At 36.6% G+C, this 16221-nt stretch overlaps 1 protein-coding gene across 1 annotated transcript in view; it reads left to right on the top strand.

Moving 5' to 3' along the window:
- The window catches only part of SPON1 (spondin 1), a 199301-nt gene that overhangs the window by 62353 nt on the left and 120727 nt on the right, over window positions 1-16221 (top strand). Inside the window, exons 4-6 of the mRNA XM_005231472.3 lie at window positions 108-181; window positions 856-978; window positions 5946-6094. Of these exons, the coding sequence (XP_005231529.1) occupies window positions 108-181; window positions 856-978; window positions 5946-6094 (346 nt within the window). The remainder of the gene's footprint in view (window positions 1-107; window positions 182-855; window positions 979-5945; window positions 6095-16221) is intronic.

The following is a 16221-nucleotide window of genomic DNA, read 5'->3' as shown; positions in this document are numbered from 1 at the left end:
ATATGCAGTCTTAGCAGTCCAGTTCTGTCCTTTTGCTACTTCATCAAATATTTTCTTCTTCTTTTAAAGAATAATTATATTTAACTTTTTTTTTCTTCTCTCTATAGAGCCAGTATTGTGCAGAAGCGCATAATTTATTTTCAAGATGAGGGTTCTCTCACCAAAAAAATCTGTGAACAAGGTAAGGTAAAGTAAAACGTCTTTCTGATCTCCTTGTCATGTTCTAAACATTTAAATCATTACATCAAACTAAAATTTTGAGGCTTTGGAACAGTTTCATCCAGGTTCAAATTTGGTGTCTTCCATTCAATTATGTTGTTTCTTACCATATATACTGTTCCTCATACAATCTTCCTGGCCTTTCCTTACAAGCGATACTTGCAAATTTTACCTGGTCTTTGTGTGAAACCCATTTGTCTCCAGGGCATTTGGTCTGTTGAATCCCGGACTATTTCATCCCTTCCTAAACTGAAGCATTGCAGGTGGTTACGTGCCCCACCAGAGAATTTGTATGCTTTGGATGTCCAGAAATCTCAAGCCTATTGTGTTTTGAGATCAACTGAGGTTTCATCCATAACAGATAACCAGAAAGAAACCCATTTTGAATCTGAAGATGACTGAAATAGTGCCTTCTTATTTTAAAACGTAGTTTTAAATCATTACATTGACTTACAAGTATGGTCCAGGTATTTCAGGGCTTTAGTTTAATCTAGTGTAGTCTAACTTAAAATTAAACAAAACAAGAAAGTTTAACTTAAATTTATTTACTGGAATATTATGGCAACTTTGCTGTCACATGTTGATTTTCAGTAAATTGAGAAACTGTTTTCAATGGGTACTTTGCTGCTTTTTCAGACTCAGCCTCAGAAGGTGTGACTGACAAACCAATTTTAGATTGTTGTGCCTGTGGAACTGCCAAGTACAGGCTCACTTTTTATGGAAACTGGTCAGAAAAAACACATCCCAAAGATTTTCCACGTGAGTATCACTCTTTTACTATTGTTGTACCATATAGGGACTGAGTAGAGGGCTGGAGCTTGTTTTATGACACAACATTACTTAAAGCTCAGCAGTGTGAATTATGACATATATGGAATACTGGTAATGTTCAGCATTGAAAATCCATGGATCTTTCTGTGAATGTTATGCATTACAAAGAAATTCTGTTGATTTGCCTGACATTTTGAACTGAGATGTGTATGAGATCACATTTTCAATTTCTTTGTGGTGAGAAAGGTTGCTTTTTTGTTGTTGTTGAAAGACTGGTTTATAATTTACAGCTAGGAAACGAAACTTTAAGAAAAAGACCACAAAGGATGGGCAACACACTTAGATTTTGGTTTTACAACAATTACAATCTAGCCAGTATGTTTTCCTTCAAAGTCTTTTGAAAGACTCCAGTCAGTTGCAAAGCCTTGAATCTTGCTGCCTGAGAACATTCATTAGGTACATAGACCTTAGAATATTCTGTCGTCTTTGTTTGTTGAATACACTGATAAAATACATATTCTGAGCTTTGCCTGTCTGGTTTTTTTAAAGTTTCTGAACTACAAGATCAGTATTCTTGTTGCAATAACCCAAGTAACTGTAAAAACCTAGTTATAAAAACGCGTGTTATGCATTTGTTCTTTCCTTCTTTACTCCACAGTCTGTGGCAATAAAGTCCAGGAAGTGATTTCATAATGTGAGTCACATTTACTGGTCTTTAAACTTCGGTATGTGGCTGATGTTTATTATATAGACTTTATATGTTGGGGTTTTTTATTATTGCTGTTGTCAGAGTGTCAGCATATCATCTAACGCAAATGTAGTTTGTATGTCAATCAGCTCATAGTTTTAAGAGCATAAGAAATATTGCTATGTTGAGTCTCTTATACATTTTAAGTTGAATGTGGCAATGTTCAAATATTATTTGTCAGCATAATACATGGGAGATAAAATAAACAAATCCAATTGCAGGAAGGCTCTTTTAGGCGATTGGATGATTTATATATCTGCTGAGGGTGACACTTTGTATGCATTATTTGTATGGATTCAGCTGATGGTTAGAAATAGGGCATGACAAAATGATTGAAAACTATGAAATTACTGTGACTTAATGATGTAGTATTGGGGATAAATGTCCTTTTCTTTCAAATCCATGTCAGTGAACATGAAGAGTATGTGTGCATGTTCTGTAGTTGCTGTAGTTCGCCATGATAGTAGACTCTGTAGACTGCTACCTCTCCCCAGTTACAAAGTGGTGAATTATATTGATTTTTTAATTAAAAAAACTTGAAAAGTGAAAAGATAACCACATAATTACTACTAGCAAGATTATGCCCAGTAATAACAGCTGATAAGATTTTACACTGAAATTTCTGAAAGTTGAGAAAAAGATCTCATCCAGGTATAGTGATGTTAAAAATGAAAACTAGTCGTTAACATTACTCTTTAAAATGTTGCACTTGTGCAGTAATTATGTTAAAATAAAATGTTGTTCATGAGGGACTGTGGTAAATCACTAATTATTTGCCAAACCATCACATAAAAAATTCTTCTGTGTTCTTATACCATTAGCATGGCTGAAGTAGAAAGATCATAGAACTTACATTTTGCATCTTTTTTTTCCACTTATTTTTTGATATGCTTTAAAAAATCTTAAATTATATGTACTCTGTTGCTTAGCTTTTACCCAAAAACTGCTTTTGCCAAAGTGTTTTCTTTTGCTATTACATACAAATGCTTCTGGAAGGTATAGTGCAAAACTTTTAATTCTGGGAAACTATTTTGAGCTTTTCACAGATTCTGTGAATTAGGAATAATTTTATATTTACTATACCAATGCAATTAAAATACCTCTGTTCTGTTAAATTTACGTGTATTGTCTGTTTAGGAGTTACCACATGTGCCTGCTCTCTGTAAAGCATTGCTTTACAGCAAAACCCCGGAGCACAATCTTGTTCCGAGTGTGCCAGCCATAGAGTGAATGGAGACAGGTGTACCACAGCTGTAGAAAGGGTTCAAAAACTAATTATTAAAACAATTTTGCTTTCGTGGATCTCAGACTGACTTAAAAAAAAAATAAATTAACTGACTTGCAAGCTAGGTTTAAAATAAGTATGTTTTTCAGGTAATTTTTGCAAGTTATCACAACTCCTGATTATAGGATTACTGGAAGCTGAGTATTTAATTTGTTATTAAATCTGGCTCAAGGGGAACTATTAAATTTCCTATCACATTTTGCCAGTCAGAAAGATTTGTATTGACCTGTGCCATGTGGCTTAAAAGCATTTTTTCTCTCTGGGTATCACCTTTATATGATAACAGAAATATGCATGTCCTCCATCATGATTTGATATGGCACATCTGTGAAACATGTCAGAAGATACATTCTCATGTTCTGATGACACCTTGGTCTTTATGCAAAAACATACATATGAGAAACTACTCATACAAAAAGGAATAGAAATAACACCACTGGAAAGCTGTCAGTAGTCAGTTTGCTGTCTTAAGAAATGGATAGTGACATTGGACTGGTGATGCAAAATAGCCCTGGCCTTGTACTGCTCAGATTATTTCACGCAGGGAAGTTTCTTTGAGGTTTAGAGGAAAAGGCTTAAGAATTATTGAGTTGTCTCTTCATTCTCATAAGAAATGGGAGGTTCAAGGTGAGGAGTGAAACATGCAAGCGCTGCACAGTTTTTATAAAAAGTTTGGAGTAGATGTGGTGTACTTTGAACATCTCCTTTGGGCAAGTAGGTCGGCCAGATGTTTTCTCCACAGAGCCAGTATCTTCAGGGAGAGCTGTTGGGTGGAAGGGACTGGGGTCTGGTTGGAAAGGCATCAGATGTTCTTGTGCTGTTCAGGACAGGGAGGGAGAAAAGCTCTGCAGCACAGGGAGCAATTCATTATCATTTTGCCAAAGACAGTGTGGTTCTTGTCTGTAGTGATACCTTTTTCTTTTGTAGGGACTTTGTGGAATGTTCTCTTTCAGTAACTTTAAGTGTCACTGTGTTTTTAGGGAAAGCTGCTGCCTATGACTTGAGATAGTGAGACCCGTGTGCTAGGGAAAAAGAATGGGCAAAACTGGTGGTCTCATCACTGCAGCTGGATGACAGCATCTCTCTGTGGTTTGACAAGGTGCCAGTGTATATTTAAGGAACAATTACTAGATCTTAGATCAAGAAGCCATTTACTGACCCTGTAGTCTGTTCAGATATTACCTAGTGGGGAGGGGAGGTTTAGTTTTGGTTTTTTCTCCATTTGGGGCTCAATTACTCATTAGTTTTAATAGATTCTGAAAACATAAAGCCTACTACAATTCAGATCCCAGTAAGTGTATTTTGGTCCAAGTGTAGCACTAAGGAAACTATGGAGGCTCTGTTTGCTGTGTTGCTAGGTCACTTCCCTCATCTATTTATTCTGCTCACTACATTTTTCTAGCTTTTTTCCCCCACCATTGTGTTCATTTTTTATTTCTAATCTATTTTCTATTCTCCTGTGCTTAGGTTTCTGCATCTGACTTTATCTATTCAGTCTCTACACTGTCTCTTTCAATTCCATTGTCCAGCCTTTCACTTCTTAAATTTGCATTCCTTTTATTTACTTCATTATTCATTTTTCATTCATTTATTCGTTTTCAGGTGTTTTTAATGCTACTCTCTAACTTTTGCATTGCAAAGACAAAGTTAAATATTGTCTCACTCCATCGTCTCCTTCATCTCCTATAGTCTTTGCACTGTTGCCAGACTTCTGCTTATGTAAGCAGTTAATTTTCTCGTCCTTTTTCTTTAAGCCCGTATCTTTGCTGAGTGTCATTTGATACTTAAATGAATTCATTTTTATTTCCAGTACTGTGGGACTTCTGTGACTACTTATTTCTGCTTGATTCTCTTTTCAATTCCATCAGACTTCTCTAACATTTTTTCTTTAAACTTTTGCATATTTTTCTTTGTCTAGTCAACAAGACGAGAAACCAGAACAGGAAATTTTGTGCCTAGCTCTACAACTTGTGCCCTGTAAGAAATTTGAGCAAGTAAATTCAGTGAATATAGAAGTGCCAAAATTCACTTCTTCACTCCCTAAATTAAAGGGTACCTCTACTAATTTTTGGGGTGAGGATGGGGGAAGGAGACAATGTATGTTTGTAATTTAAGTATGCAGAAGCAGAAAAAGCAGCTATATCAGTGTGAATAAGAGCAGTTCTTTACTGTATTTCAAAAATGTCCTGGAGGAAGTGCTGGATGCCATTTGCCCACAGAAAGCAAATGCTTCAGCACTGTTTCAGCAGGAAGCTGCTGGAGGAGGTTTCTGTCCTTTATAGCCCTGTGTCTGATTATGTTTTTGAACAAAGCTATAAATGAAAATCTGTAACATTTGATGATAGTGTAATCACGCTTCTATCTACCTTTTGCTGGTAATTTGTTGTCACCACTCAAACTAGTGGTGACAAAAAACAAAAAATCCTAGTGGTCTGTTAGAAGCCAGTGTCTCTCAGTAAGAAAACAACTTGCTGTTAAATCTTTGAGTGACTGCTGAAGTCTCCCCTTGCAGTTTTCAGCCTCAAAAATATCTTACATAGAAGCCTAAAATTAAGGAATTCTTGAACTTGCTGAAGAAGTGAAGTCTTCGGTGAAGAAAAGTGTACTAAGTCTATCTGTTTGGAGGGGCTGCTTGATTAGGTGGAGTACAGTCTTTTCCACCATTTCTGCCTGTGTTGTTATATCCAATAATTACTGACACTTTATGCTCTATTTCCATAGTTCACTGGCTGGTTTATTACCCTAAAGATACAGTGTATTGATGTAGTGAGAACTGACAGTCTGCAACACATGCAAAAGCTTGGTACTGATGAAGAACTGGGTGCTTCAAACCTCTCACTTCAATAAAAAAACAGGAATTTTGCTTTAAGACTGTCTTGATGGTTGATTTTTTTTTTTTAATTTTTTCCCCTCCCCCGAAAGGACGCACGAACCACTGGTCTGCGATCATTGGTAGTTCTCACTCGAAGAACTACATCCTTTGGGAGTATGGAGGATATGCTAGTGAAGGTGTCAAACAAGTCGCAGAGTTGGGGTCCCCAGTAAAGATGGAAGAAGAAATTCGACAGCAAGTAGGTGTAATTTAGTGCATACTTTAAAAAATGAACACTACCTTGGCCTGTGAATGATTTGTCATTGACAATGTCTGTGAATGTCATTATGCTGGCTAAGTTTCAGTTCAGCAGATTAGGAGGTCTGTCTGTCTTTCTAGACTCATTCTTGCTGTGGCAAAAGTTTTTATCTGTGAAAGGACAAGTAAGTTGCAGTATTCTGAATTTAGAAAATCTATGAGTCATGCAACACATAAATTGGAGGTAGAAAAGTAAAATTCATCTTTCTGGTTTAATCATGAAGATGTTTAGAGTTTGTTCAAGGAATACCTTGAAGACGGCAAGCGGTATGCATTATTTCTTTTTGAAATGGTGATTTTTAGTTTATAGTATATTGTAGTTTATTTTGGGTTTTTTTCTGGTAAGCACCTTAATTGCAGTTTTCTGAAGATTCATTCAGGTCAGAAATGCTCTTACAGGAGAGTGAGGTGATTTTTGTTGCTTTATACAACTGGACTAATACAATTTGATGAATTAGGATTATGGTTTAAGAGTAAAATAGCCTTTACAGTATATCCTCTTAGAAGGGATTGATTCAGCCAAACAGAAATCGATCTTTCAAACAGTTTATAGATTATTTTCATTTTGTTACATCAAGTAACAAGCAACCAAATAAAATATACCAATACACAGTGATGGTGATTATTATTAGGAGGACTACCTCCATGAAATTTAAGGACTTGGCTGGAAACTGAGCTCAGTTATAAAACTGAAAGAATGTAAATATTATTATATATAATATTTATACGTGGTTTTATGTAGACATGTGTGTGGGTAAGTACATATATGATATATAGTTAGGATTGTTCCACATGGGAGAGAAGGCAGAAATTGCCCCTAACAGCTTATCAACTTGTGCAGGCGTGACAGGAGCAGAAGGGGAACAGCATTCAGTAAGAACAGTTAAAGGCAGAAAAGTTAGATCTGGTTTACTGAAGCTTCTGGCTGCCTAAGCTTTCCTGGCTTTCCCCCCAAATTAACAAAGTGATACAAGTGAGCAGGATGCCTAGTTGGAGGCAGGATAATCAGGGACTCTTGCAGCAGGGACATGCTGAAAGGGAGAGCAAAATGGGAGCCAAAGGGCTTGTTTGTGCATTTCATGTGTCTGCTTTGCTATTCCAACCTTTAGTGTGCTGTGAGAGGTGTGAATTGATGTTTTATTGATATGCAATATTTTTAATATGTTCCTGGGACACTTTCTGCTTCTGCCAAATGTACTGAGAATTAAAGATTTCAAAACAGCTAGAATTTTATAGAGGTATTTGTATTTTAGTCATTCAATGCCCATTCTTTTTATAAGGTACAAATTTTAACCAAAAAATCATATTAAATATTGTAAAAATGGAAAATAGTACTTTACACCAGTAATGAACAAAAATGTATATAGAAGTAATGAATATATATCATTAAGATGCATTTTGCAGAAAATCTAGCGTGCATTGCCTCTTGATGAATCCGATCTTGCTTTGCATGTTATACTTACATATAAACTGTTGTCTTTCCTTATTAATCATTATTTATGTATCACAACCATGCTTTCCTTAATAATCTGTTTTTCAGATAAGATAATTTATTCCTTAATTTTGAACACATGTACGAAACCCTATGTACCTATAATAATTTTTGGTACATTTGTGTGTGTGGATCTTTCGTGTATTTGATATTTCTGAAGAAGTAGTCAGGAAAACTAAAAGAAGTATTTAAGATCATATTATTGAATAATAATTTTCACTTTCGGTAGCTGCTGTGTGTTAAAGAAACAGTATTTTGAGGTGTCTTATCTAAGTCAGATTATACACACAGTTATAGACAGAGATACAAAAAAGATTCAATTATATTTATATAGACAATGTAGAACAGCCTCAGACTGCTTTGCCAGCAAGGAAACTTGTATAGCAAAAGGCTTTACATACTAAAATTAATTTGCTATTTTGTGATGTTTAAGTGTATATAATCACAGTACAAGAACAGCTGGTGTGTTTGACAAGGGACTCCCAAACCCAAGAAAAATAAAATAAGAACAACTTTTTGTTGCAACGGAGGGAAGGCACAGTCACTCAATATGAGTGATCAGCAGACTTCCCTCCGTCGCAACAACTTATAATTTAATATATGAAAGTGATACGTAAGAAATATGAAAGGGAAAACCAATTTGAATGTGAGGGGAGATGTGATGATGGGTACGTTACTCTCTTTATCCGATAATAAACTTTGGAGTACCCGGAAGTAGAAACTAGGCCTTCATCCTAGTTAACTTGGCTTTGCGTCTTTACAGAGAAGTGGCTGGATTTTATCCTAGCAATACTACATAAACCCAGGTGGATTAAAATTATAGCAGAGTATTCCATATAACACATGTAATTTATCATTTTCATTACTTGGGAAGTCAAGATTTTCTCATGGTAGGTCCACATGAAGTAAAGAAGATGAGCTTCATTGGTATCTTTGCATTAAAAGAGATAATTCTTTTTCAGTGTCTTCATAAATAGTTTACAAATAAGGGCTTTGTGCATCTGAATTGTGACTATACAAAGATTAGATCTGCTCCAGAAGCAGCAGGGGTATGGGGAGAGTATGGGATGAAGCACAAGCAGAGCTGCAGTTGTGAAAGTTCGTACCAAGCCTTGGTGGAAGAGGCTGTGAATTTGATGGCAATATGGAAACAAATGAAAATCATGAGTCTTTCTGCTTTCCAAAGCCTGGGTTCTTTGTCATTGTGTGCCACGTATTTTCAAAAGGACATGTATTGATATGCTGGGTTCAGATCAGAAGTGATTGTGACTTTTGAAGTACATAAAATAGCTAACTGGCTACAATTTCAGGGGCTGCTGAAATCACACAAGATACCAATGAATGCCGCAGTTAATTTCAGCATCAGGCCTGTCTGATTGTGTCACGCCTGCAATAACTCCCCTGATACTCCGCCTCCGTCTAATCCAAGCAATGAGCTACTGCTATAACTGTGTATTACCTGGGACAATGCAGCGTATCAGCAAACACTATAACATATTTATCAAGTTTATTTGATTTATTTGATGTTTTTAAGATGCACTAATGTTTTTGAGAGGTACTGAGGTAAAGTTCTACAACCAAGGCAGCAGAGCTAGTAATGCCAGGAGCTAATTTGCCAACGTTTCATTCAGGCACTTTTTAATTGCACTTTCTCCCTTGCAATATCCCTGCCTGCCTTGAAATTTGGTAGCATTGTTTCCTTCCCCATGCTTCTCAATCTGCCTCAGGTAGATAGATCTGTGCCTTTTCCATTTCTTACTCTACCTTTATTTCCCCTACCTGTTGTCCTCCCAGCCTTCTCATGTGGGGTGGTGGGAGGATGCAGTTGATTAAAATCACTCTCCCTAGCTGCTTTTGAGGTTTTTGAAAACACAGGAAAGGTAATTCCTGTGCTTAATAGCTGGTGCGTGGACCCAGACCTCTGTGGGCAGTATGGGGCTGGGGCCGTGGCCCTCGCCAGCAGTGTGCTCACTGTGGGTAACGCACTTCTCACAGGGCCAGACTTGGATTCTGAAATCTGGGGCGTCCACTGTGTTTTGTAGGCAGTTTCTTAGGTGAATACCTAGGCACACATTTGTGTAACCAGCATCTGTGTCATTGACGTTATGTAAAGTTTTATTACGAAAAAAATCTATCTAATGATTTTTAGGAATTATTACTACAAATCTACCATGCTTGTATGAAACAAAGAAAAGGAGGCTTTCCTTAAACAGAGCTTTTTTAGAAGTGCCCTAACAATTATGTATTAACTAAAGATTCTCAAGCATGAACATTTCTGCTGCCCATTTGACAGACTGCTGAATCATCATCAGCTTTTCTTCTTGACTGAGCACCTTCGAATGCTCTGATTTGTGTTGTTACTGTAAAGAGCCTCCGTGATATTTTTGCGTGGATGGTCCTGGGTACTGTAAACGTGCTATGTAGTTTGTTTATCTGGAAGAACTTAAAGGAACTAATCAGCCTTTTTGTTAAACTTTTCCTGGCAGCCTGGAAAGAAAGCCACAGCACATAAGTGTTTTACTAAAACAATCTGTCAAGTGGCTAATGTGTACAATAGGATAATTCATGCGTTGTACATCAGGGTTTATAAATGAACGAACAAAGAATGGAAAAGGAATTATGTGAGCAAAAGAATGCTCACTGACCTCACATATCTGAATATATTCACACTCCCACTTTGTTTTAGGAAAGTCTGATTTCTGCAGAACCTGTTGCTTGATAAACTGCTTGGTCAGAAACAAATACAGAATTTGAAAGGGGGTTTCTGCATCCCTATTATGACTGCTCCATTTAAACGAACAAACAAACAAGATGGTTAAGACATGAATCAAAAAGAATGAAGTGTAATGTTAAATGTCATATTGATGTCATAATGTCATAAATTGTCAATATTTTTGTCTAGGCAGATGAAACAAGATTAAAATAAAGACGTAGTCATTCTTCTTCAATTTAAATGTCTTGCACCTTAAGAGAATCATTTTGGTTTACCTAATTATTTTAGGATAAATACTAAGTCATTTTGTCACTGTTTTTTTAAAACCAAGATAAGTAATATTCTTTGCCTTGCCGCTGTCTCCAAGAAATTCAGTTTGTAGTCTGCTTGTTCCCTGTGGACATGTAGATGACGTTCTTACAGGTTTGGTTTCATGCTCTCTGAAATGTCAGTAAGTGGGATGACTTTTTTCTGTTGTTTTCAGTGGCCTCAGATTAGAGCTGACTATCTAGACCTTTCAGAAGAGCAAGTTCTGCTTTCCAGTAAAACGCTTGTAAATTTTTTGACACATGGTAATTTAAGTTAGGTGTATTAATTAAAGGTGAAACCAGAAATATCTGATAGTTTCTACAGAGTGAAATATGTAATTGTTATGACTCTATCCAAACACATTCACGTGTAAAAAAAAAACCAAACCAAAAAAACAAAGGGGGGGATTAAAAATTAATTTCATTGTTGGATTGATCCTGATTTTTTTTTTCTGAGAAATGTAATTTCAGTTAAATAGTTACCATTTTATTACCTGTTTTGTAATGCAGCACTATGTTCTTCTGTAGAAAAATAGGGTCATTAGATTTTTCTGACTGAAGCTGAAGACTGAATTACAAAGAGGAATCTGCAGTATATTGATTAGTTTTTGTTACAGTGCTAGGGAAATTATTATTGTGTTTGTGGAAACAGGCTCAAAATTTTGCTTTTTGAATTATCTGTTACTGTGTACTTATAGAAGTACACAACTCTGAACACTTGCGTTTCAGAGACCGTGATACTCCTAACAATGTTTGAGAATAAGGCTACTTGGCACTTGAAAGCTGTGATTGCTCTGAAGTAGTTTGTGCTTATTTAAAGTAGCTAAGAAATCAGTGAAAACACGATGGCTTGGCCTTTGTTGCAGGGGGAGATTAAAACATATACAGGATCTTAGATTGTTTTGCCACATATTACTATTGATATTTCTGCTAATGTTGCCCGTGGGAACTAGGAGGAGCTGGCCAACCTTTGCTTAACCAAACCTTCAGTGACTGGCATCAGCGTTCCCACAGATCTCCTTCCTCCTCAGTCCCCAGGATATGAGTTCCCATCCAGTTTTCAGAAGCAACAGCATGTCTCTTGGAAAAGACAGGAATGCTTGGGAAATATTAGTGTGGCTGTAAAGCGTAATATGGGCAGCACAGTCACTATTCTAACAAATAGTCTAATAGCTTTTTAGGTTTCTGTGCAAAGCCTATAGAAATTTTCAGTAGGTTTTGGATGCGGTCTAACAGTGAAACAGTAAACCACTGTCCCAGCATGCTTTCCACTTCAGTTACAACAGTTACAGCCTGACTGCGTGTTTTTAATGTGGTATTTAATCTAATTCTGGACAGACCAAGCTGCTTGTTTGTAAATTCATATTTAAACTTTTGTTGGCTGCTTAGACTCTGTTCTGTACCTACACCTCTACTGTGAATTATGGTACTTTTTATGCCTTTTGAAAATATTAAGTCGTAGATTTTCTGTCCTTTCCTTTTGGAAGGTATACCTTAGATAATAATTTAAACTCTCTAGCATTTTGGTAATTAGGAGGTTTGAAATGCCTGTTTACTGTGCTAAATTTCATAAAGTATTTCTGGCAGCAAGAAGGTTTTGTTGATTTATGTCATAAAGGGGGGCTTTATCTAACAGTAAATAACTCGTACAACAGAGTTCAGGACAAATCTTCTAGGATGGCTTCCATCTTTTAATAAACTTCTGTTGTAAACTGTAATTAGGATGATTCACAGTTTGTGTTGCTTTCTCTAAAAACCAAACAAACCCTGTTAATCCCAATTACATTCTTTTTTAGTACTTGATGATAATAAAGATATGCTTCTTTAATAAGAAAAAAAGCTGATTGTGAATGCTGTGCCAGTTTGCTCTTTGCAGCCATATGATTAATTGCTGTGAGCATGATACCAATGTAGGCCAAAATACAACAGTCATTTTGAAAAGACACGTTTAAAAGGTGACTTTTTTCCTGACAACAACTGAAAAAAAATATATAAAAAAACCATTTAATTTTCTTTTATATCTTACTAGTGACTTATAAGACAGATACTTAGAGGCCACTTCTTTTTAAAAGGAAAGCTAGAAAAAGAAAACCAACTTTTTTCTGACATAGCAGTAAATAAATTGTGTTTCTATGACTCTTTATTCTTTTGAAGAAAGTGGGGAAGACCCCAGATTTGAATTTCTTCCCTCTTAAGTTTTATTCTGTAGGTTTATATAAACAAGACAGTCACTGTACATTCCCATCAGTAAGCTAGTATTTGGTTTCAGTAGTTACTGTAGTCTCTAACTGAAGTTACATTGCAAAAGTTTTAATTTATTGTGCAACTGTTAAGCAATCATGTTTTAGCTTTAAAAAAATTACTAAATTTTTAAAAAAATTACTACATATTTTGAATATTCATTCTGAGATACCAAAAAGAAAAGAATCATTCAGCTATGGAGGTAAAAAAAAAAAAAAAAGATTTTTAGTAAAAGCTTCATTTCCATTTCAGTCATGAAAACTATTGTTTTGTTGGTTCTAATGGTCCCCATAAGTACTGGAAAATACATATAATTTGGGCTAATCCTGAACAGAACGAAGTACCTTCTATGAGTCTAAAGCCATTGAAGTTAATCACCCTTTTACAAGATTAAACTCTGACAATTAAATATGAAATGGTGTATTATTTCATGGGCCCAAACCTGAAAGTTTCAACACACTTTAATAGTTCATGCAGTCAGCCAATAAAAATGAACCAGAAAATTTGTGCTTATCTGAGTACTCTGAAAAACATCATTGTGCTGTGGATAAGCTCTTACTCACTAGAGCACAGTGCTTACGCCAGAGTTACTCAAAGTGTGGTTCTTCTATTGGGAAGATTGTGGGAGCTGGCAGATATTGGACATATTTTGTGCAAAATGCCCATTTTATGACTGTGGTAATCTCCCTGGATTAGAACACCAGGCAAAATAGTGTTTTGAAATTTTATTTAGCCTTAGGTCAAAACTTCAGCAAGATAGTGGCTTGGTTAACAGGGTTTTGTCAAATGGCTTTTTACCAGGTTTCATAACAAGACCAGAAAATGCTGTAATATTACTGGAAACTCACTCTGATGGTAGAGCTGTAAATCTTAGGGAAACGTTCTGGTTACCATTGCTCGTTTGTATTTCTGGTACATCTTTCATCCAGCAGTATTGGTGATGTGCAGCGCTAGGCCAGGTGCCTTATTGTCACAGAGAAATGAAGGTCCTTTCTGCTGTTAAAAGATTGTGAAAATCAGAGCGAGAATTTTTGCACTCATGATCTACAAACTGTTAAACCACTGTAGTTTTGTTCCATGGTGAGTGGGTATTCCCCTTGCAAAAACAGCCTTTGTGACTTGACGTGACTGGTCGTGCCACCAGGAAGAGGGCAGGTGTGTGCACTGCTGCAGTTTCAAAAATTCTGTCTCAGTATGCAAGGGTGTGTGTTGCATTACAGGACATGTCTTCATCTACTTAGAATCAGAAAATGCTTTTGGCAATTGTTCAGCACTGAACAGACTCCTGTTGGGACATCATTTTCTTACAAACTAACCTCACGTTGATTGGTGGCATGCTGCACATAGGTGTACCGTGCAAATGGAGCATCAAAAGGACTTCTCTCTCCCTCCCTGTGCTGACACCTGGCCTGTGCTCTGTCTGCGGACCCATTTCCTGCCTGCTCAGAAGTGTGGAATTTCCTGCCAGTTAAAGTGGCCTCCAGTCCAACATTTCCATTCTAAAAGACAAATAATTTTAATAAGCGATATTCTGTCAATGGCAGGGACACTGGTGCCCTCCTCAGCACTCCCAGAGGTCAGTGGAGGCAGAAGTTACTGATAATATCCTGTCTTCCCTCATTGCTTGTCAGCTGAGGACTGCTGATTGCTCTGGTAATAAACAAGTAGAGGTGATATTTAAAAATAAAAATTTATTTCTTTGCTTTTAACAGCAGTTACTATTTGATAATAAATAAGGCAGCTTAATTTTTAAAATCCAGGTTGTGAGCTCTCATCTTGCTTAATGAATTCCAGAGGTTTCACACCTCTAACTTGTATGGGAGTCTTTGAAATTTTTCCCGCTGAATAATTAGTTATTGATGTGAAACAATTTGCATAACCAAACAGTGATTTTAGGATTTAACAGTTAGTTCAACAGTTTGTTTCCCTTTCATTTACCTCAATTTGCCTTGCTGCTTATTTTCTTGCAGTTATCACAGAACTCCATTTCTAATATAAAACAGGATGAAATACAATCTTTCAGTAAAATCGAATACTCTTTAAGACGAATAAAAAAAATCTTCAAACAAGGTAGAATCCTTTTTGAAGCAGACCCATTCAAGAAAAACAATTAAGTTTAACTCAGACTGTTCTTTTTCTTTTGAATTTTGATGCTAAACGTTGCAGAAATGGAGCCAACAAAAGTTCTTACCCTTTTTAAATGTCTGTAATAGCTGACAGACCCATCAAAGCTTATAAAGATTTTCTCTGTCTCTGATAACTGCCTGGATTGCAGTAAACCAGTGCTAGAGGAGGGAGGTCGTTGCCTCTGCTTCTGGTAGCTTCATTTCATTTGGACAGTATGCAATAATTTTAGCTCTTCAGTACACAGACATAAAAGTCACTAGGAAATGGCATCTGTTCAAGACAGTATGATTGGATTGCTAGACATTATTTGCTAATTTTAAAGTCTTTTAAAATATCTTGCCTTTTCATTTCCTGCAGTTAGATTTTATCATGCTGTTCAGCTGTCACAAAAGTATTACTATCCTGTAGCAGATTCATCCATTGGAAAGATGTGATGAAATTACTTTCAAATTATTTTCTTTCAGTCTACCACTGTAGTGTTTTTAAAACATGAGCGTTTCAGGCCCACTGATTCTTCTTGTGCTGCTAATACTGAGGGACGAACTCCACCTGGTAGAATTTCAGCACTCCTGATGCCAGACATGAGTTGGAGAAATCAGTCTTATTACTTGCAGCTACTCTGGCCTGGAATGGCAGCGCTAGATCCAAACAGGCCACAACAAATGCATTTGAGGAGCGACTCTAAGGCACTCAGGAACTCTTACAGCAACCCAAGGAGAATGTTAAGTAAGACAAACTGTAGAAGAGCTAACACCAATTGTTTGATGGCATGTCGAGCAGATGCTTAGGCTCCTCCTTCTCTGGGAGTTGTTGCCTAAACTCCTGTTGACTTTAGCCAAGTCTGTTATTTAAGAGTCAGAGTATTTAAGGGTCTAAATGCTTTCATCTGCAGCGGCTTAACTTGTGATTAAAATGCAGTGGGTGCGTAGCCACTGACATTCAGCTGCCTATTATAGAGGTGCTGCAAATGCTAAAGAAGTGCCTGAACCCTCATTAGCAGCATTTGTCAGGAACCACAGGATCTGCCCCTGTTTTCTCTCTTGTTGCATTGCAAATATCGTTCAAAGGAACAGCATGATATAACAGCTGAAGCTGAAGAGTCCTACTAACTCATTTGACTTGCAGATGCTTAATTATTCAGATAAATCTTCCACTTACACAAAAACTAAGGAAAAACCCACATTGCC

Source organism: Falco peregrinus, chromosome 9, assembly GCF_023634155.1.
Source record: "Falco peregrinus isolate bFalPer1 chromosome 9, bFalPer1.pri, whole genome shotgun sequence".
Taxonomy (NCBI): domain Eukaryota; kingdom Metazoa; phylum Chordata; class Aves; order Falconiformes; family Falconidae; genus Falco; species Falco peregrinus.
Note: the sequence above shows the minus strand (reverse complement) of the source record. Positions and strands in the feature narration are given on the sequence as shown.